This window comes from Nerophis lumbriciformis, linkage group LG14, assembly GCF_033978685.3.
Source record: "Nerophis lumbriciformis linkage group LG14, RoL_Nlum_v2.1, whole genome shotgun sequence".
NCBI classification, from domain to species: Eukaryota; Metazoa; Chordata; class Actinopteri; order Syngnathiformes; family Syngnathidae; genus Nerophis; species Nerophis lumbriciformis.
In genome coordinates this window covers 28,189,372-28,213,592 of record NC_084561.2, presented here as the reverse complement: position 1 = coordinate 28,213,592, position 24,221 = coordinate 28,189,372, and the positions used below count along the sequence as shown (strand labels likewise).

At 38.9% G+C, this 24,221-nt stretch overlaps 1 protein-coding gene across 1 annotated transcript in view; it reads left to right on the top strand.

Annotated features, from left to right (window-relative positions):
• Positions 1-3,436: 3,436 nt before the first annotated feature.
• Positions 3,437-24,221, top strand: part of znhit6 (zinc finger HIT-type containing 6) — a 51,373-nt gene continuing 30,588 nt past the window's right edge. The window contains exons 1-4 of the mRNA XM_061975669.2: positions 3,437-3,658; positions 9,594-9,659; positions 16,523-16,629; positions 16,740-16,822. Coding sequence (XP_061831653.2) covers positions 3,543-3,658; positions 9,594-9,659; positions 16,523-16,629; positions 16,740-16,822 — 372 coding nt within the window. The 5' untranslated portion in view covers positions 3,437-3,542. The remainder of the gene's footprint in view (positions 3,659-9,593; positions 9,660-16,522; positions 16,630-16,739; positions 16,823-24,221) is intronic.

The following is a 24,221-nucleotide window of genomic DNA, read 5'->3' as shown; positions in this document are numbered from 1 at the left end:
AGGTGGAACAGGTCAGAGCCAGGGTGGGTGCTGTCCTTGATGATGGCACTGGCTCTGTTGAGGCAGCGGGAGGTGTAGATCATTGGTGCTGTGTTTGAATGCATAAAGGTGAGTTTTTATGACGATTATAATGAAGTTGTCGATAAATGTTCCAAAATCCGCCACAGACACACTCCAACATTTTGTACAAAATCTTTCTAGATAATTTGTCTCATATTGTCTCTTCCTACAGTGCATCCAAAAGGTTTTGACAGCGCTTCACTTTTTCCAAATTTTGTTACAGCCTTACTCTAAAATAGAATAATATACATTTTTGTCTTCAACATTCTACACACAATATCCCATAAGGACAATGTGAAAACGTTTTTTTTGCATCACATGTACATAAGTTTTCACAGCCTTTGGCAGCAATTACAACCTCACGTCTTTTAGAACACAATGCCACAAGCTTGGCCCACCTATTGCTTTTTGTCCATTCCTCTTTGCAGCACCGCTCAAGCTCCATCAGGTTGGATGGAAAGCGTCTTGTGCAGCCTTTTGCAGATCTTTCCAGAGATGTTCAATGGGATTCAAGTCTGGGCTCTAGCAGGGCCACTCAAGGACATTTACAGAGTTGTCCTGAAGCCATTCCTTTGATATCTTGGCTGTGTGCTTCGGGTCGTTGTCCTGCTGAAAGATGAACCGTCGCCCAAGTCTGAGGTCATGAGCTCTGTGGAGCAGGTTTTCATACAGGGTATTGTGGCCAAACAGCTCAATTTTTGTTTCATCCGACATCACAAGGACGAAGATAAGACCTTCTGGAGGAAAGTTCTGTGGTCAGATGAAACAAAAATGTAGGTGTTTGGCCACAATACCCAACAATATGTTTGGAGGAGAAAAGGTGAGGCCTTTAATCCCAGGAACACCATTACTACCATCAAGCATGGTGGTGGTAGTATTATGCTATGGGCCTGTTTTGCTGCTAATGGAACTGGTGTTTTACAGAGAGTAAATGGGACAATGAAAAAGGAGGATTACCTCCAAATTCTTAAGGACAACCTAAAATCATCAGCCTGGAGGTTGGGTCTTGGGCGCAGTTGGGTGTTCCAACAGGACAATGACCCCAAACACACATCAGAAGTGGTAAAGGAATGGCTAAATCAGGCTAGATTTAAGGTTTTAGAATGGCCTTCCCAAAGTCCTGACTTAAATGTGTGGACAATGCTGAAGAAACAAGTCCATGTCAGAAAACCAACACATTTAGCTGAATTGCACCAATTTTGTCAAGAGGAGTGGTCAAAAATTCAACCAGAAGCTTGTGGATGGCAGCCAAAAGCGCCTTATTGCAGAGAAACTTGCCAAGGGACATGTAACCAAATATTAACATTGCTGTATGTATACTTTTGACCCAGCAGATTTGCTCACATTTTCAGTAGACCCATAATAAATTCATAAAAGAACCAAACTTTATGAATGTTTTTTGTGACCAACAAGTATGTGCTCCAATTACTCTATCACAAAAAAATCTAAGTTGTAGAAATGATTGGAAACTCAAGACAGCGATGACATTATGTTCTTTACAAGTGTATCCTCCTAAGGTCAAAGCTGTTTGTTTACATGCTTTTTTTTTATTTCTCTTTGCTATTTGGGCTTATTGGACCCTAATTAGAATAAAAACTAAGAATCATCTTTTGATATGATGTACTTAGTCCATAAGTACACAAATGTGTACTTCATGTTTAGTGACATGCTAATTCTTATTTTTACACTTTTTTCCCCCCCAAATTCCATTGTATGTTATACTCTTCTGACACCACCAGATGGCAGTATAAGTGTCCACATAAGCGGCCATAAGACCCCAATTCAGTAGTGTACACAATTTTGGAAATAAGAGCTAAAAGGCGTAAACTTTTGACCACGACTGTACTTGAGATTTCTTAGTTTTTTATTCTTAATAAATTTGCAAACATTTCTAAAAAAAAACAACTGTTTGTACATTGTCATTAATGGGTATTGTGTTCACCATTTTGAGGACAAAAATGAATTTATTCCATTTTGGAATAAGGCTGTTTTATATCAACTGAAGTGCTGTAAATGACAAAGGGCAGCCTGTTTCCAGTGAGGGTTGGACTCCGCCAAGGCTGCCCTTTGTCACCGATTCTGTTCATAACTTTTATGGACATAATTTCTAGGCGCAGTCAAGGCGTTGAGGGGATTTGGTTTGGTGGCTGCAAGATTAGGTCTCTGCTTTTTGCAGATGATGTGGTCCTGGAGGATCTTCAGCTCTCACTGGATCGGTTCGCAGCCGAGTGTGAAGCAACTGGGAAGAGAATCAGCACCTCCAAGTCCGAGTCCGTGGTTCTCGCCCGGAAAAGGATGGAGTGCCATCTCTGGATTGGGGAGGAGACCGTGCCCCAAGTGGAGGAGTTCAAGTACGTCGGAGTTTTGTTCACGAGTGAGGGAAGAGTGGATCGTGTGATCGACAGGCGGATTGGTGCAGCGTCTTCAGTAATGCGGACGCTCTATCGATCCGTTGTGGTGTAGAAGGAGCTGAGCCGGAAGGCAAAGCTCTCAATTTACCGGTCGATCTACGTTCCCATCCTCACCTATGGTCATGAACTTTGGGTTATGACCGAAAGGACGCGAACACGGGTACAAGTGGCCGAAATTAGTTTCCTCCACCGGGTGGCGGGGTTCTCCCTTAGAGATAGGGTGAGAAGCTCTGTCATCCGGGAGGAGATCAAAGTAAAGCCGCTGCTCCTCCACATTAAGAGGAGCCAGATGAGGTGGTTCGGGCATCTGGTCAGGATGCCACCCGAACGCCTCCCTAGGGAGGTGTTAAGGGCATGTCCGACCGGTAGGAGGCCGCGGGGAAGACCCAGCACACGTTGGGAAGACTATGTCTCCCGGCTGGCCTGGGAACGCCTCGGTATCCCCCGGGAAGAGCTGGACGAAGTGGCTGGAGAGAGGAAAGTCTGGGATTCTCTGTTTAGGCTGCTTCCCCCGCGACCCGACCTCGGATAAGCGTAAAAAGATGGATGGATGGATGGAAGTGCTGTAAATACTTTCCGGATGCACTTTATGTGTGCTGTGATCACATGTCTCATCACTTTTGTCTCTATATCAGTTGTGTCCCCCAAAGGAATGAAAAATGATATTTTTTATTTGGATCTATTTTATAAATACTATATATTTCAGGACAAAGCTTGGATATTTGTATTACCCTGACCAATGTTTCTCTATACATTGTACTCAATGTCCTTCCCATTTTTTGTGGTTTTTTTTTTGGTTGTTGTTATTGTATTTATACAATGTGCCACGGAACACAATTCTTATATTACAAACAAACAAAAAAAGACCAAACAACTCAAAATCTCATTAGGTCGAGTGGTTACTCATGAGGACCTTACATAATAAACGGGATGTAATTGCATCTCCGGACACTGAGGGGCGCCAAAGAGCAGAGTTTAAACCGGATCTAGCAGCCAGGAAATTACCGCGTGGTCACCGGTGGAAGAAGAAGAAGAAGGTTTGTTTTGAAGCGTGGCTGCTCGCTTCCTACAATGTGCTCCACATTTTCCATCCCGACAAACATAATGTCGCCCCCGGAGACATCTGTGGACAGCAGTAGTGAAGGCGAAGAGTCGAAGGGGACGAAAAGAAAGGTTTCTCTCTCGAAGTAAGTGTTCGGAAGTCAAAGTAAGACCATACGCAGATATCAAGTTCATGTAGTGTTTATTTGTAATTATGTAGTTATTATTATGATATCACCGAATTCTCAATATTTATGTCGTTCACAAACTAGACTATAAAGTTATTTCATTAAAAAAAAAACACGTTCCTGTGCTGTGGCTGCTTCCGGTGACACCGACTTGAAACACTGCCTTGTAATATTTGGTCCACCCAGGCTCCAGCACCCCCCGCCACTCCATAAGGAACGAGCGGTAGAAAATGGATGGATGGATGTTGCCAAAATCATTTTTTTATGTCTATTATATCTGAAAAATTACATTGTGACGAACTAAAGTAAGAGGGATTTCTGCACAACTCTCTGTTCTCTCACTGCAAAATGTAGGTGTGTGATCCATGAGTTAACTACAGTTCCTAGTTGAATTACTGTAGAATTGATATTTAAAATGTCCTTTTTCGTTATACTGTTAACATTTTGACATCAAGAGGCATAAAGAACATATCTTTTAACAACTGATTACGGTAATTAATAACTCACCATTGCAATACTTTAAACTAGAGATGTCCGATAATATCGGCAGTCCGATATTATCGGCCGATAAATGCTTTAAAATGTAATGTCGGAAATTATCGGTATCGGTTTCAAAATTATCGGTATCGGTTTCAAAAAGTAAAATCTATGACTTTTTAAAACGCCGCCGTAGCAAGAAATACAGAGCGCCAATATACCTTAAAGGCACTGCCTTTGCGTGCCGGCCCAGTCACATAATATCTACGGCTTGTCACACACACAAGTGGATGCAAGGCATACTTGCTCAACAGCCATACAGGTCACACTGAGGGTGGCCGTATAAACAACTTTAACACTGTTACAAATATGCGCCACACTGTGAACCCACACCAAACAAGAATGACAAACACATTTCGGGAGAACATCCGCACCGTAACACATCATAAACACAACAGAACAAATACCCAGAACCCCTTGCAGCACTAACTCTTCCGGGACGCTACAATATACACCCACCCACCTCAACCTACTCATGCTCTCTCAGGGAGAGCATGTCCCAAATTCCAAGCTGCTGTTTTGAAGCATGTTAAAAAAATTATGCACTTTGTGACTTCAATAATAAATATGGCAGTGCCATGTTGGCATTTTTTTCCATAACTTGAGTTGATTTATTTTGGAAAACCTTGTTGCATTGTTTAATGCATCCAGCGGGGCATCACAACAAAATTAGGCATAATAACGTGTTAATGCCACGATTGTATATATCGGTATCGGTAATTAAGAGTTGGACAATATTGGAATATCGGATATCGGCAAAAAAGCCATTATCGGACAGAAGTTTTTCCCACAGCACCGGAAAGTATCAGTGGCGTTGGGTCGCTAGGGAAATGAGGGGAGCACTTAGGCCTCTTCTACACCAAGCCGGATAAGGTTATCCAGAGTAAATCCCACCTAACCTTATCCGTGTCCACACACACAACAATGCCACCGTTTAAGACCCCCTGGCTCCTCCGTCCGCCGGCGCCACGCGACCAAGTACACATGCGAAAAAATGCGCGCATCATAGTCACCTCTGACCTGGAAGTGTATTCTTACCCCGTGATTCAATGTAGACTAATGACACATTTCTTTTAACAGTAAACCTTGCTTGCCTCACCATCAGCAGCTGTTAAGACTATTGTAGTGAATCACACCTGAGCCATCATACATGAATCATATCTTTAATGGACGTGTGGAAGTAAACACTGTGATAACGGACATTTTACAACAATCAATCGAGGGCTCTAGATATCTGGTCAAGACACTGTTCTTGTAGGCTGAAATTGGCGGTCGTACTTGACGGCCGCAACCACTTCATGGCTTCACAATAGCTACGGAGTACAAAACTAGACGTTGAGTAATCGCTTGACATACAAAGCGGACAATAACTGATAGTCTGCTTTGCCAGTCCAAATGCATTCGCTATTTTTCGTAGTCTTACCTCGTCTACGGGAGCCCGCATTTTCGTTGTCTTTCCTTCGACAAATGGACAAAGTTTTTCACTAAGTAGAATCACAGCTGACCTGGACATTTGGAACTTCTCTTGCCGTTCTTCTGACAAACATATCCCACCAGGCTGCCGTTCTTCCAGGGCTTATCCAAAACAGTCGCTCAACTTTGCTAAATTGCCGTCTGAGATGTGTTGTATCTGAAATAGCTGCAATCGGCCATTTCCTTCTCTCAAGGTATTCATGTGTGATTTCCAAAAGCGCCTGTACATGTACAAGAAGAAGAAACATGGGCATGTCTGGATGACTCGTCCCCATATTTCCAGTGGTTGCCGCCGAGTTACCGAACGGGTTGTTATGAAGCTGGCTGTGGCGCGTTCTTTCTGATGTCACTTCCTGTGTGGGGCGCGGTCTTTCTGGCGTCACTTCCTCTCCGAACTCAGTTTGTAAACGATCAATGGGTCCATACAAAGCTAAGAGCCGGAGATTCGAGAAATACTCGGCGCAGTTACCCGTGTAAAAAATTATCCAAAGAGGGGAACCTTAAACGATGGTTTAGTGTGACTGACACGATGCTTAGGCTAAATAACTATTTGTTTAAGGCAGTGGTTCTCAAATGGGGGTACGCGTACCCCTGGGGGTACTTGAAGGTATGCCAAGGGGTGCGTGATATTTTTTTTAAATATTCTAAAAATAGCAACAATTCAAAAATCCTTTATAAATACAGTATATTTATTGAATAATACTTCAACAAAATGTGAATGTAAGTTCATAAACTGAACATCAAATCAAGTAGGCTATTCCATTCATTACAATGCAACAATGCAATATTCAGTGTTGACAGCTAGATTTTTTGTGGACATGTTCCATAAATATTGATGTTAAAGTTTTTTTTTTTGTGAAGAAATGTTTAGAATTAACTTCATGAATCCAGATGGATTTCTATTACAATCCCCAAAGAGGGCACTTTAAGTTGATGATTACTTCTATGTGTAGAAGTCTTTATTTATAATTGAATCACTTGTTTATTTTTCAACAAGTTTTTAATTATTTGTATATATTTTTTTCCAAATAGTTCAAGAAAGACCACTACAAATGAGCAATATTTTGCACTGTTATACAATTTAATAAATCAGAAACTGATGACTTAGTGCTGTATTTTACTTCTTTATCTCTTTTTTTCAACCAAAAGTGCTTTGCTCTGATTAGTGGGTACTTGAATTAAAAACATTTTTCACAGGGGGTACATCACTGAAAAAAGGTTGAGAACCACTGGTTTAAGGGGTTATCTGGCTTAGTGTAGACATAGCCTAAATGTTGTCATCATCAAATTTGCATAAAACAGAGCTTTTCGCTTTGGGTCACAACAGATATGTGACATTATCTAATGTTTTTAACCTTATTTAACCACAGAACATGAAGTTTTTGACTGGTTGGTTTCATTTTGCATAGTAGTATGTGCTCATGTGCATGTATTACCACACATGGGTTATTTAAAAAAAAATCATGGCGTTTCCTGGCTCCTTTTAAGTATGCGCTGTTTTGCAAGATAATATACACTTCATTGTACGTTTAGAACATTCCTTCTCAAATAGTGGGGCGGGCGCCCCTTGGGGGGGCGTGGTGCGATGCCAGGGAGCGCGTGTGACCTCGGGGAACATGCTTTTTTTTGCCGTATCCGAATATGATGAAGAGTATGTAGCGCTTGGCTTCACTGTAACCATGGTGGGAGACGAGGAAAGACCGGTGTGTTGTTTCCTTTAATGTTAATAAGCTTACAATATTATGCAGATGTATAGTTAAAACAATTTTATAGACAAATTATACTATCTGTAATCACGGTGGAGAGTGGGGGGGCGCAAAATATTTTCTTCTTCGTAGGTGGGGCATAACAGAAAATATTGGAGAAGCACATCACTATATTGATGATTAGATGCGTTATAATGCACAACCAAGTCAGCTGTGGTTTGTGCGTATCAAGACGTTAGGACGCCATCTACTGTACGGAGTTGGAAGACAAGCTATACGGACAGTCCCGTTATAATGTGTTTGTTGGCTAGGATAAACACACCAAAGCTATAAACATTTTTCTACTGTTGCTAAATGTCTATTTTAATTGTTCCGGGCTACCACAAATAAATTAATGTATGGGAAACACTAACAGATTTGAAGTAAATGTATTAAATGAATCACACACCTGTTGAGAATGTTGCTGTTCAGCTCCTTGTTAGGGAACAAACGTATTAAAACAAACAGTTTGTCATGCCATAGTGTCAAATCATAAGGTTCATTCATACATTTCGACGTTAGCATGCACAAAGTTTTGGATACCTCTGAACGCTGTGTTTTGCAGTCTTTTTTTTAACAGTGGTGTCAGTGTGATGTGACAGTGTGGTGGAAGTACTTATGTGGGCATTTATGATACCGTATTTTCCGCACCATAAGGCGCCCTGGGTTAAAAGCCGCGCCTTCAATGAACGGCATATTTCAAAACTTTGTCCACCTATAAGCTGCCCGGTGTTGTAAGCCGCATCTAACTGCGCTAAAGGAATGTCAAAAAAACAGTCAGATATGTCAGTCAAACTTTAATAATATATTAAAAACCAGCGTTCTAACAACTCTGTTCACTCCCAAAATGTACGCAAATGTGCAATCACAAACATACGTATATCAACATGGACAGAGCTGCGTGAAAAAAGCCACCCGGCCTCTTCGCGTAAACTTACCTTAACCACTCGCTCATCTTTTCTTCATCCATCCCTTCGAGTTAGCTTTTTATGATGACGCCGGCTGGAAAGGTCTCTTTTGGCAAGGTCTTCCTTTTGAATATCACCATGGGTGGAAGTTTCATTAACATGGCAAGCTAGAACCACAGTGAAGGATGACTTCTCATTCCCTGTGGTGCGAATATTCACCGTATGTGCTCCCGTTGTATCCACGGTGCGTTTCACAGGAATATCAGTTGCTGTGAAATAGTAATCCGTGTGCGGATGGAGAGATTGCGTCTTTTCATGAACCGGATCCCTGACGCTTAGTAGGAGCCATTTTGTGGTCTTTACAGATGTAAACACACAAAGGAAATGAAACGTACGGTGATATCCGCGCGCTTTTTCTTCTTCTACGCGGGCGGGTGGTTGCTTACAGTAGAAGAAGAAGCGCTTCCTGTTCTATGGGGGCGGGTGCTTACCTTGGCGGTTGCTTGCGTAGAAGAAGAAGCGCTTCCTGTTCTACCGGGAAAAAAGATGGCGGCTGTTTACCGAAGTTGCGAGATCGAAACTTTATGAAAATTAATCTTAATATTTATCCATATATAAAGCGCACCGGGTTAAAAGGCGCACTGTCAGCTTTTGAGAACATTTGTGGTTTTTAGGTGCGGCTAATAGTGCGGAAAATACGGTACATGCTGTCGGCCAGCCTTCACCCACTCTGCTTCAGGCGGTTAGACTGTTGGCGACATTTTCCCGTGTCATCCTTTTTGTCTAATGCCCTCCTGTCTGTTTTGGTGTCTATAAAATAAATATTCCTGTTTATTTGTCCACAACATTGTACACGGGATTGTTTTGTCAATATAGTCCACTACGAAATTGGATTATCCGCTAAACTCCAACATGCGACATGCAGTGTTATTAATGCTGGTAAAAACTTTTTTTTTTAATGCAGGTGTGAATCGATATGAGATAGGCAGGTGTACCTAATATTATTACCAGCTGAATTTATATACTGTTTATGAAGTTTATTTTCGACCGAGTCTGGAAAAAACAATAGCGATGATAGCATTTACACCAAAGCATGTTAGACGACAACGAAGTGTGTTAAATGTAGGTCAAAATCATCCTAGGTTCCCTTTAAGTAGAGGTTCTAGTGCATTTTAGGTTTATCACCTATTGTGTCTGACTGTGTATAATTAACTCTTGTTTTGCCAACAGTTGTGGTGTTTGTGGCACAGAGGAGGCCAAGTACAAGTGTCCTGCCTGTTTCACACATTCTTGCAGGTAAGAACATGGACATACTATCCTGCTCTACATACTTAGAGAGCGGAGTAATTTCCAACGTAAGACTTTAAAAACTGTGCCACATGGAAGAACCGTGAGGGTGCACATGTCCACAATTTAATAAGTAATGAGTGTTTTTGACCTTGGGCAAAATCACTTCATGTTTGATTTTTTTTTTTCATGCAAAAGTGACCACATACACATGTTCCGAATCCTTGTCCTTGACTCAACTTGTCCAGTTTCCGGTTACCAAGCCAAGTCCTGAAAGGCAATACTTGTGGTTTGAGCTACTGTCATCCTGTGTTTTTTCCTCAAGCAGAGTGTGATCATGAATCAGGAGGAAAAAATCTAACTCAGTGCTGTAGATCCAATTGTCACATCCGTCTTGAGTAACTAGAACATTTTTTTGTTGAATTAAGTAAAGAGTTAAGTCATTTTGTATGTTAAATACACTCAAAGCATTGTTGGTAAATTAATATATGCTAAACATTCACATATTTTTGTCATAGGTAACACAGCCACTTAGTATCATATCTAATCTAAAATATATTACATTTTGACTGCCACAAACGTTTATTGATCCCCAAGAGAAATTGTATAAAAATCGAAAATATAACTGAAACACTCTCAAAAACACTAGAAAAAGTAATACAATAAAATATAATAAAAACTACCAACTATGCAGATGTAATAGCACATAATAAAAACAATAGAATGGGTAGACTATAGAATACAATAAATTAAACAGGGTTCACACACTTTCCAATCAGGCAAAGAAACATAATTACAAATAGATAAAGAATGAACATGAATAAAAGTAAATACAACTTAAATTTGCACATTATGCAAAGGAAGGTGCGGTATTATTGGACAGGTAGTAGCATGAATAAACCAGAATCATCTATTACAGAACTGTGTTATATTCTTATTCCTTTTATTACTCTGCCAAGTAAAACCTTTTTGAGGGCTTAAGAATACTTGAAAATGTACCTTGTTCTAAAAAAAATATACACATGTTCATCATATTAGGACGTACGATTTACATACGTATAATCATCAAAGATCATATACAGTAAAACACAGGTCGTTAGCCATTTTGGTTTTCTGGCCCGATTTGGCCCGTTGCATTTTTTCTTAGTTGTTGGTTGTGTGGATGTTTATTTTGCATGTGTTTATTTTGTCATCATGTGTTGTGGGCCACCAAAAAAATAGCTGTGGGCAGCAAATGTCTGCTGGACCACACTTTGACACCCCTGCTTAGTGCAGAGCGATATGCACATGATTGGTTGAAAAGTTATCTTGGTGGCAGAGAACAGTATGTGCATATGAACAATGTAGATTCAGATAAAGAGATTATAACACATGGAGTGCCCCAAAGTTCTGTACTGGGACCAAAATTGTTTTTATTGTATATTAATGATATCTGTAAAATCTTTAAAAAACTCAACTGTATTCTCTTTGCTGATGATACAAGTCTGTACTGTTCTGGGCAAGACCTTGACCTACTCTTAGAGACTGTGGAAAGTGAACTCCACATACCGGTACTAAAGCAATGGTTTGATGCCAATAAACTGTCAATCAACCTAAATAAGACAACATTTATGATTTTTGGAAATAGGAAAAACAACATACAGTGTCATATAAGAATTGATGATATGGAGATAGAAAGGGTGTATTCAACAATTTTTGGGAATCTATATGGATGATAAATTAAATTGGAAACTGTACATAAATATACTTAAGACAAAGATGGCAAAAAATATTGCTATGTTACATAAAATCAAAAACTCTGTAAATCAAAAGGCTCTTAACATGTTATATAATTCTTTCGTACTCCCATATCTTAATTATTGTGTTGAAATCTGGGGTAACAATTACAAATCAAACATCAACTCTATATTCTGACTTCAAAAGAAAGCGATTAGAATTTTAAATTACGGTATGTGGATTATCATGATCATACCAATGCTCTGTTTCTTAAATAAAAAACATTAAAACTGCACGATCTTGTTGACCTCAACACTGCTATTGTGACGTACAAAGCTCATAACCACATGCTGCCTCGGTGTCTACAGGAGAGGTTGAAACCCAGAGAGAATCCCTATGACCTCAGAGGTTCAGCTGTCTTTCAGAAAGCAAACATAAGAACGAGCTTAAAAAGTAAATGTGTTTCTGTCAGGGAGGTTCAACTGTGAAACAGCTTGGATGATTCCTTAAAATGTTCCAGTTCCATTCACACATTTAAAAAACACTTTAAGACCAATGTCTTGGAAAAATATATCACTCTTGAATCAACACTGTAGTTAATACTATGATCAATGTTAATTAAAAACTAAATGTGGGATATACCGTATTTTCCGCACTATAAGGCGCACCGGATTATTAGCCGCACCTTCAATGAATGGCATATTTCATAACTTTGTCCACCAATAAGCCGCCCCGGACTATAAGCCGCGCCTACGCTGCGCTAAAGGGAATGTCAAAAAAACAGTCAGATAGGTCAGTCAAACTTTAATAATATATTAAAAACCAGCGTTCTAACAACTCTGTTCACTCCCAAAATGTACGCAAATGTGCAATCACAAACATAGTAAAATTCAAAATAGTGCAGAGCAATAGCAACATAATGTTGCTCGAACATTAATGTCACAACACACAAAATAAACATAGCGCTCACTTTCTGAAGTTATTCTTCATTCGTAAATCCTTCGTCTTCGGTGTCCGAAGTGAAAAGTTGGGCAAATTTACGATCCACTGGCAGATGTTGGCGTCGTCTGGCGCTGCCTCCTCGTCTTAGTGAAGGTGTGTTCGCCTTCTGTCATCCATTGTTCCCACGCAGTTAGCAGTCTAGCTTCGAATGCCCTGTTGACACCAATATCTAGCGGCTGGAGGTCTTTTGTCAATCCACCCGGAATGACGGCGAGTATTGAATTAAGCGCGTAAGCGTGTCTCTCAATGTGCTGTTATGAGCTAGCAAATATAACAACTACACTACCCAGCATGCAACGATAGTTACGAGCATGCGCGGTAGCCCTGAGAAGCGTTGTATGCTGGGAGTTAGAATGTGGTTATGAGCACGCTGTGAGTAAACGTTGAGAACTCAGTTAACACGCCTCGTCTGCATTATTTATAATTAGACAGACAACACACTTAATAGGAGCCATTTTGGGGTCTTTACATAAACACACAAATGGAAATGAAACGTCACATATCCCAGCATGCACCGCGCGCTTCTTCGTCATCCACTGTTCCCACGCAGTTAGCAGTCTAGCTTCGAATGCCCTGTTGACACCAATATCTAGCGGCTGGAGGTCTTTTGTCAATCCACCCGGAATGACGGCGAGTATTGAATTAAGCGCGTAAGCGTGTCTCTCAATGTGCTGTTATGAGCTAGCAAATATAACAACTACACTACCCAGCATGCAACGATAGTTACGAGCATGCGCGGTAGCCCTGAGAAGCGTTGTTGTATGCTGGGAGTTAGAATGTGGTTATGAGCACGCTGTGAGTAAACATTGAGAACTCAGTTAACACGCCTCGTCTGCATTATTTATAATTAGACAGACAACACACTTAATAGGAGCCATTTTGGGGTCTTTACATAAACACACAAATGGAAATGAAACGTCACATATCCCAGCATGCACCGCGCGCTTCTTCTACGGGGAAAAAAGATGGCGGCTGTTTACCGTAGTTGCGAGACCTAAACTTTATGAAAATGAATCTTAATATTTATCCATATATAAAGCGCACCGGGTTATAAGGCGCACTGTCAGCTTTTGAGAAAATTTGTGGTTTTTAGGTGCGCCTTATAGTGCGGAAAATACGGTAAATAATAATGGAAGTATACGGTAAATGTTTGTATATAGTATATAATTGGTACAAAGGTTTAACACGTGTACAAGGATGTTTCACGTGCCTTTACTGTGTATATAATTTAACTGTGTTTATGTTGTGTATAATGTGTATTTATATGTTGTACAAAGGACATTTCATAATTTTCGGAAGTTCATCTTGTACTTGACATTGTTTATAGGGTTAGGCGCAATAAGTGTTCAACTTCAGCCTAAACCCTTTCGGTCTGCAACATTTTCATTTTTAATCTATGAATGTACAACTGTTTGTTTATTTTGTTGACCATTGACCGAAGAAGAATAAACTTATACTTATACTAAACTTAAATTACAATATATTTCGTAGTATGACACAAAAATGTCTATAGTACGATATAACTATTGGTTGTATTGCAATTTTACGTCTGGATTGAGGCTAATGTAACTGCAATTTAACGTCACTTAAAATAACTTTGCGACATGAGCCACTGGGAGCATGAATGTCAGCATTGCAAAGACAATAGACTACAATGGAAGCCAAACCAACAAAACCTGAAGAGAAGTTGGTGCCAAAAAGAGGGAAGAGGAACTATTTTTGTTTGGATTAAAAAAGTCAGAGATCAACCGAACAATCAGCAAAACATGCAGCCAACAATTTGTTACTAGCAACTTGAACACGTCTATTCTTTTCTATTACTTGAAGACATCTCATGAAGAGCAGTACACGGTGTTAAAATACGACAAAGTAGTAACGTTACCTCAAAACTATGTACCGGTAGAGTTGAAAAGAAAAATACACCAAATGAACCTGTATTCCATTTGCACAACAGCATGTGAAATTCATTGTCAATCAGTGTTGCTTCCTAAATGGTCAGTTTGATTTCACAGAAGTGTGATTGACTTGGAGTTTCGTTTTGTTTTTTAAGCGTTCCCTCTAATTTTTTTGAGCAGTTTATTTTTGACCACATCACACAGCACTACCCCTGCACTCGGCTATTGTGCTGCCAGTTAAATGTACATTTGGGGCACATTTAAAGGGGAACTGCACTTTTTTTAGAATTTTGCCTATTGTTCGTGAAAGACATGATGAAGCATGTATTTTTTTTTGTGCATTCTAAAGGAAGTGGCTGGGGAGAGGGAAGTCTGGGCTTCCCTGCTTAGGCTGCTGCCCCCGCGACCCGACCTCGGATAAGCGGAAGAAGATGGATGGATGGATAACTTGTAAATAAAAGTCTGCTTACAGCGGCGTTAATGGGAGGTCCTCTATTCCATCCATAAAACCCAATAACGCATCCAAAAAGCGCCAACAATACTCCATTTATCTTTCCTGACTTGAATATTAACCAATTATTAGTGATATTGTTATTATAAGCGCTGTCGCAGACCAACCATTTATAGCGGCGCCGTGATCACAAGCTTGTGTGCCAATGTTAGCATGGACTGATCAGCTGCTTGCTCGTTGTCTTGCTCGTCAAACTTTATTGTAGATCATAAATCATGCCTCTCACCTGGATAGTGGAAGAACAAGGACGTATTCCGACAAGTTGGTACACTGGGACAGCCAATTTGGACCTTACAATGGCGAGAACTACAAGAAAAGACGCTTGGTTCTACCTCCCTTTTAATTAATTAATTAACTAATTAATTTTAAGTAATTTTTCATGTACCGGTAAATGGGAATATATGAACATCCTACCAGTCGGCATCCTAATGACAGCAGACATTGTACAGTAAGTGAAGTTTTATTATGTTTGTTGGCTCTCATAAAGTCTGCAGAAGTCAGTGATGGAGTTGAAAGGAAAAGCAAATGTTGCGATGTGTTTTTGAAATGAATGCGCCGCGTATACTTAAAATGAGCAAAATATGTAAATATTAAATATTATTATAAATGTGCGTGTTACTACATTACATATATACTAACACCATGTATATAAAACCCCAATGGAGGTGTTTGGATGTTTTTTAAGGGCTTTATTGGCAGAATAGAGCGGTTTCATTAGTCACTATGTCTTTCATAATGATTGTGAAGGATAGGCAACTTCTAAAAAAAGTGCAGGTCCCCTTTAAGGTGAATAGAAGTTCATATAAACGTCTGCTATGTTTCTGGGAGGGTTTTACGTAACTCCATTCAGTGTAAAAGTTGTGTTCCATCTGGGCCTGAACAAGCCAGGTGTAACTTATCATTTTAAAACAAATGGCGCCTCTCTTTTTTAATTTAATATATAAAAAAGGCCAAAGAGGTATGTCATGTATGTGATAAAAAAAGAGTGTTTCCACTGTTGCTTAACACAATATTTAAGACTGACACACAGCCATGTATTTGTAGTCACTGACACTTTCTTTTGATTCCTGGCCTGCAATAACATGCCACTAGTAGTAGCAACAATCTGCGGTCTATTCCTCGAGTTCTGTTGATGTTGAACATTTAGCACCTAATCCTAAAAATCTGCTCGCATATTGAAAGTCAGGCTGAAATTGTTTGGCACCAGAGGATGCCCTTCCCATACTCTTACGGACGCCTGCTGTTGAAGGCATCAGTCAGCATTCTTTTTGCATAGATTCTTTAGATTCAGTGTTATTCCTTCTCCGGCCAAATACCTGTCTCTCATGAGTGAAATTGGCAGTAGCAACGCATGGCATGTTTTTTTTTGTATTTACACCTTTACACGCCTGTTTGCACAGTCAAACACATTTCTGTTATGTAATGCTGACCCTTTCAAAATATTTTCTCCCTTGGGGTTTGGACTAGGGCGGCAGCTATCGTTTAGCTTAGTAATCGAGTAATCCATCGATTAGCTTGCATTATTAATTGAGTGATCTAATAAAACACTTCACAGCTTAAGTGCTACTGTTAACATCTTGCCTCGTTCTCATGAACCCAATAACATGTTTTGTCAGATGCCAAGTCTTCCATACTTGACATACATTCTGGTGTACATTCTTCTCTGGGAAGTGTTGTGAAAAAGCCATAATACAACAAAAAGTAAATGCTTTTACTTACTGAATTTTCCTTTTCTCTTTGTCTTTAAGTTTGATTTGTGTGAAGAAACACAAGGAAAAATCAAAATGCACTGGTGTTAGAAACAAAACAGCTTTCGTGACTCTTTCTCATTTTGATGAAATGGCACTTCTCAGTGGTAAGTATGTTGTTCTTCTTACAATGATAAAAAAAAAGTAATATTGTTTTGCTAATGTGTGTTTAAAAATGCTTTGGTATGTGTATTTAATGTTCAACTTTTATTTGTAGACTACAGATTTTTGGAGGATACAGGAAGGTTTGCTGATGGTGCCCACAGAGATCTCATTCGTGTTCCTCGTGCTTCTTGGAAAGTGAGTTCTCTTTGTTTAACTTAAAGGGGCCCTTTTATGCAAAACTCACTTTTCTTCCCTTTTGGTAGCTGCTGTTGTGTATTTGAGTTTGAGTTTATTTCGAACATGTATACCGTACACTTACAATATGATACATCACAATTTCAAGTTTCTCTTTTTACCATGTTCCAAAAGGAGTAAGAAGAAGCAATCCTACCCGCTTTTCCATTACATAGTAATTGCTAACACTTTTGTTCACTTCCTGTTCTCAACGTATTCACAATATACTCCATAAATAATATTAGAAAATAAATGAATAGATAATTAGTGAAATAAGTTGTATTTCATATGGTGAGATAAATAAGATTATCAATAAGTTCAGAATGTTTATCATGGTTCTTCTTCTTCTGTACTTAGTTTCTTAAATTGTATCATATTCGTACACTGTTTGAGTTCTTTACTTATTCCATTCCATACTTTAATTCCACATACAGATATACTAAAGGTTTCAAGTGTTACAATAGTTTTATATTACATTTTTCTCTAAGGTTATATTTCTCCTCTTTCGTTGAGAAAAAATGTTGTACATTCTTGGGTAGCAGTTTATAGTTTGCTTTGTGCATAATTTTGGCTGTTTGCAAATTCACTATATCATGGATTTTCAGTATTTTTGATTCAATAAATGAAGGGTTTGTATGTTCTCGATATCCAACATTATGTATTATTCTAACTGATCTTTTTTGTAACATGGTTAGTGACTGAAGCGTATCTTTGTAGTTATTGTGCAGACATATGGGGAAATACCTCAGATATGTTAACACAAGGATATGAAGTGATTTTTGGTCCAATACATTTTTAGCTTTATTTATTATTGATGTATTTCTTCCCACCTTATGTTGTATATTTTCATATGAGATTTCCAGTTCATTTTATCATCAGTCATTACACCTAGAAATTTGATTTCATATACTCTTTCAATTTCTATTCCGTCTATTTGTATTTGTGTTTGACTTTCACTTCTACTGTTACAGAATAGCATTATTTTAGTTTTACTGAGGTTTAAGGATAGACTGTTTTTGTTAAACCATCTCTTTAATTTATTAATTTCTTCTGTTATTACTTGTTTTATCTTCTGTGTTTGCTCCTGAAAAAAACGGTTGTATTGTTCAGGAATAATACTAACTGTAAGATTTTTGTAACTTTACCAATATCATGTATATAAAGACTGAACAATTTCACGTATTGCTTCCTGTTGATTAAGTAGCTTCTAATCCAGTTTAAGACCAACCCTCTGATGCCATACCGTTCTAATTTTTAATTAGAATATTGTGATTAATTGTGTCAAATGCTTTAGTTAAATCCATAAACACTGCTGCTAAACACTGTTTACCATCTATTGCATTGGTAATTTCCTCTGTTATTTCGATTAAAGCCATCGGTGTTGAAATATTAGCTCTGTATCCATTTTGGTTCTCAGTGAGTATTCTGTTTGTTTATGAAACTCTCCAATCTGTTATTGAACAGTTTTTCAATAATTTAAGATAATCGTGGAAATGTAGTAACAGGTCTATAATTTGTAAATTGGTGTTTGTCTCCAGTCTTATAAATCGGTCCAACTTTAGCTATTTTCATTTTGTTTGGGAATTTGCCTGTTCTAAATGATAGATTACTGATATACAATAATGGTCCTGAGATCTCTTCAAAACCTTTTTTATTGTTTCCATATCAAGTCCATTACAATTGGCGTGGCGAAGTTGGGAGAGTGGCCGTGCCAGCAATCTGAGGGTTACTGGTTCAATCCCCACCTTCTACCATCCTAGTCACGTCCGTTGTGTCCTTGAGCAAGACACTTCACCCTTGCTCCTGACGGGCCTGGTTAGCGCCGTGCATGGCAGCTCCCGCCATCAGTGTGTGAATGTATGTGTGTGAATGGGTGAATGTGGAAATAGTGTCAAAGCGCTTTGAGTTCTTTAAAGGGGAACATTATCACCAGACCTATGTAAGCGTCAATATATACCTTGATGTTGCAGAAAAAAGACCATATATTTTTTTAACTGATTTCCGAACTCTAAATGGGTGAATTTTGGCGAATTAAACACCTTTCTATTATTCGCTCTCTGAGCGTTGTGACGTCACATCGCGAAGCAATCCGCCATTTTCTCAAACACCGAGTCAAATCAGCTGTTATTTTCCGTTTTTTCGACTGTTTTCCGTACCTTGGAGACATCATGCCTCGTCGGTGTGTTGTCGGAGGGTGTAACAACACGAACAGGGACGGATTCAAGTTGCACCAGTGGCCCAAAGATGTGAAAGTGGCAAGAAATTGGACGTTTGTTCCGCACACTTTACCGACGAAAGCTATGCTACGACAGAGATGGCAAGAATGTGTGGATATCCTGCGACACTCAAAGCAGATGCATTTCCAACGATAAAGTCAAAGAAATCTGCCGCCAGACCCCCATTGAATCTGCCGGAGTGTGTGAGCAATTCAGGGACAAAGGACCTCGGTAGCACGGCAAGCAATGGCGGCAGTTTGTTCCCGCAGACGAGCGAGCTAAACCCCCTAGATGTCTTGGCTCACACCGTCCCTTATGCCACCGAAGATGATCAAGAGAAGAATATCGACCCTAGCTTCCCTGGCCTGCTGACATCAACTCCAAAACTGGACAGATCAGCTTTCAGGAAAAGAGCGCGGATGAGGGTATGTCTCCAGAATATATTAATTGATGAAAATTGGGCTGTCTGCACTCTCAAAGTGCATGTTGTTGCCAAATGTATTTCATATGCTGTAAACCTAGTTCATAGTTGTTAGTTTCCTTTAATGCCAAACAAACACATACCAATCGTTGGTTACAAGGCGATCGCCGAATTCGTCCTCGCTTTCTCCCGTGTCGCTGGCTGTCGTGTCGTTTTCGTCGGTTTCGCTTGCATACGGTTCAAACCGATATGGCTCAATAGCTTCAGTTTCTTCTTCAATTTCGTTTTCGCTACCTGCCTCCACACTACAACCATCCGTTTCAATACATGCGTAATCTGTTGAATCGCTTAAGCCGCTGAAATCCGAATCTGAATCCGAGCTAATGTCGCTATAGCTTGCTGTTCTATGCGCCATGTTTGTTTGAGTTGGCTTCACTATGTGACGTCACAGGAAAATGGACGGGTGTATATAACGATGGTTAAAATCAGGCACTTTGAAGCTTTTTTTAGGGATATTGCGGGATGGGTAAAATTGTGAAAAAAACTTCGAAAAATAAAATAAGCCACTGGGAACTGATTTTTAATGGTTTTAACCCTTCTGAAATTGTGATAATGTTCACCTTTAAAAAAGGTAGAAAAGCGCTATACAAGTACAACCCATTTACCATTTACAATCGATTGAAGTTTTGGATTTGCATTTTTTCCCAATTTTAACTATTTCCTCTTGTGTCACTTTCGTGAGGAACATTTAGTTGGTATTTCTATCTATGATGTCATTGAAGTCCTCAGTTGAAACTGTGTCTGGAATCTTTTCCTCCAATTTTGGTGCAATATTTACAAAGTAATTATTTAAGCTTTTAACTACTTCCTTCATGTTGTCGTCATTTATGTTACCGTCTCAGAAGCATTGGGGGTAATCCTTCTTAGTGCCATTTTTAATAATGCTTTTGAGGATGCCCCATGTTGCTCTCATATTGTTTCTGTTCCTGTCTAATAATTGACTTTAATATTCTTTTTTACACGTTTGTAGTATGGTGGTTAGCTTGTATTTATTCTTTTTGTATACATTTTCTGCTTTTGTTGTTCTTTGTGTTATAATTTTTGTTATAATATATTCTTCTTATTACAAGCATTTTTTATCCTTTTGTCTTCCATGGTTGATTGTTCTTTCTCTACTTCTACTGAATTGTTTCCACGGTCAATGTTCGTCATAAATTATTATGAACGTGTTCAAAAAAATTACTATATGGTTCATCAACATTCTTTTCATTGTACACATTGTCCTAATTTTGCTTTTCTAGCTCATTTTTTAAAGCAATCATACTCTTCTCTTGGCATAGTCTTCGAAATGTCTTTTTGTCATCCATGTACCTCTTCTTGTAGTTTACATCATATATTGTAAAAACTCGCAGATGATCACTAATGTAGACCACTTACCACTGTAATCACTATCATAGATGAAAATATTATCAATAAGTGTGGCACAGTGTCCTGTGATTCTGCTTGGCTTTGTGATTTTAGGATATCAACTGATGCTTTACATTGTATCAATGATGACTTGCGGCACTTTTAACTTGTTTATTTCAACTATTTCGTACATTGCACCATTCAGAGATCAATTTGAGGTGTCAGACTGTAAACTTATATCACCCTGTGTTGTCAGAAGTACTTTAAAACAGCTTAAAACTCTCACCGTGGCTTCTGGTTGATAAGCAACCACTTTGAATTGCAGTGGGGGTTCGTTGGCTTGAGGCTAACTGCTCTTCCAACTCGCTTTATTTCACCGAATCAATTCCCACATCAATTTGCAAAACCTGTGACGTTTTTCGCATTGATGACGTCACCGGAAAATGCATATACGGTATACATTTACCCAAAGCGCTTTGCATGAGTCCGACACTGTAGTCAATAGGCGCCTTCTTTTTTTACTATCCTCTTGTTGTGGGGCAGACTGGCTCAAACATGCACATGCATCCTACACTGTTGCCATTTCTAACTAATTTATAGTTCTAATATCTGTCTGTAGACTCTCTATGGAAGCGCTAAAACAGCAACAAAGATGGCAGGGATAAGACGCTGTGGAAGTGGAGGCACGTAAATAAGACCGCCCACAAAATGGCACATTTTGTCAGAAAACCACTTGAAAACTGTCTGTAAATAATAATCTATGCAAAATTTGGACCAAAGAACCACCATTACATGTTATGTAGACCACAAGGAAGTGTTGTAAATAAAGCTGGCAGCTGATTTTATAGCAGAGCCACTTTCAATTATTTTTAATCCGTCAGTTAAAAACAAAGACATTCCATCAGATTAGAAGGGAGGTGATCCAGCAGTTCCTTCTAATTATAGGCCAATATCAAATTTATGTGTCTGGAATCTGGAATCCCTTGTTTTTGATCAGTTGAAATAGTTCCTCTCTTCAAATACAATTATTTGTAAATATTAATCAGGTTTCAGGAAACAGCACAGCACCATCACTGCTATAATGAAGGTGGTAAATAACATCATTGTAGCGCTAAAAAAAACAGTACTGTGCCTCAATTTTTATTGATCTCTCCAAAGCATTTCACAAAGTAGACCTCGCTATTTTAAAACACAGGCTGTTTCTCATTGGACTGTCAGAACATACGGTCGCTTGGTTTTCAAAATATTTAGAAAACAGGACCCAGTGTATTAAATATGAGGGCCTTTGTTCAGAATTTGTCAATGTTCATAAAGGGGTGCCTCAGGGATCTGTATTGGGGCCCCTCTTATTTATCTTATACATCAATGATCTCTAACAACATTTCTCTGATGCTAATATGCATTATTATGCTGACAATACAATTATGTATTGCTCTGGATCTGTGGATTCACTGCAGAAAGCTTTTGTCGCTGTGCAAAATTCACTGATTAAAACTTATGCTTTTTTCCAAACATAGGCAGGTGCCTCAAACTCTCCCGGTAGTGTCCACTCTTGAAGGGAATGTCATAGAAGTGGTGCATGAATATAAATACCTTAGTGTTTTATTTGATGACTCTCTCCCTTTTAAACCTTTTATTGATCAACTGGTGAAGAAACTAAAACTTAAATTTGTTTTTTTCTTCCGTAATAAGAGATGTTTTTGGTGTAAAAAAGCGCCTTGTCTCTGCCACATTTTTATCCGTGCTAGATTATGGTGATCTTTTTTATATGAATGCTACTCATTCCTGTCTTCAGATGGTGTACTGTGTTTACTATACTTCTTTGAGGTTCATCACAAACTGTAGAGCAGTGGTTCTTAACCTTGTTGGAGGTACCGAACCCCACCAGTTTCATATGTGCATTCACCGAACCCTTCTTTAGTGAAAAATAAAATGTTTTTTTTTTCAAATTCAAGAAAAGGTTATATGTTTTTTTACTGGTGCACAAAATGAACCGTGCATGAACATCACCTTGTTTAAAGAACAAAACCAACACAGTGCATGAACTCACAACAAATTACACACATGAATTGATTAACGTGGACCCCGACTTAAACAAGTTGAAAAACTTATTCGGGTGTTACCATTTAGTGGTCAATTGTACGGAATATGTACTGTACTGTGTAAACTGTACTGTTTCATATAATGTATTCTCTTCCTTTGCAATCTACTAGTAAAAGTTTGTCAACCAAAAACCTGCAAATCAGATGGAAAATTAGAGGGAACATTGTTTGGGGGTATCCATAATACGCCGATAGGGAGAAGTTTTTATTTACACGGTAAGTCGGATGTGTCTTTACCTCCGTGGCGTAGGCTCCGCCGAACCCCTGAGGCCGACTCACCGAACCCATAGGGTTCGATCGAACCCAGGTTAAGAACCACTGCTGTAGAGCCATGACACACCACTGTGACTTGTTCTCTCGGGTAGGATGGCCTTCTCTGTCCCTTAGGAGACAGTATCATTGGTACACTTTTATTTACCAGGCTCTTCTGGGACTATTGTCTGATTATATTTGTACATTGATTTCACAGAGAAGTACGAACTCTTATGCACTGAGATTCAACGATCAGTTGTTGCTATCTGTCCCTTTTGCTCGCACTGAGCTGGGGAAAAAAGGTTTTGTCTATGTATCTTGTGCTTGGAACATGTTACAAAGAGACTGGCAGATGACTGAATTTGTATCCTTAAATGTTAGCAAAATCTAAATTGAGAGCATTTGAAGGAGCCTCAGTTATCTGTAACTGTTTTACTTGATGTCCATCCTGTCATTTTAATGTGTAATGTGAATGTAATTTTATGTGTAACTTTGCTGTCTCTTGAGCAGGAGTCCCTTGAAAAAGAGGTTTTTAATCTTAATGGGATTTTTTCCCTGGTTAAAAATAAAATGTCGGGGGGAAAAATCATAATATGAGTCCTTTCAATATTGTTCTGGCTTTTTAAAAGCCATATTATAGTGAATTGAGTGTTTAAATATGTTCTTCTGTTTCATTTTGTCACAGTTTCTTAATGATAAAGGCAAAACGGGTGTTGTTTTTCTTATGGGGAAATACATTAATGTGTCTTGTATTCATGTTAGCATTTAAGCTAGCTAGTCATTAGGGCACTATCTGCTTCTCCAGAAAATAAGCTTGAGTCTTTCAAAGTACTGCAATCAATCATGGTTTTGCAATATTTAAAATTTAAAACAGTAATACTAACCGTCAGGAATTATATGGTAATTCTTACATCCCTATTATTATTATTATTATTATTATTAACAAAATCATAAAGTGCCTG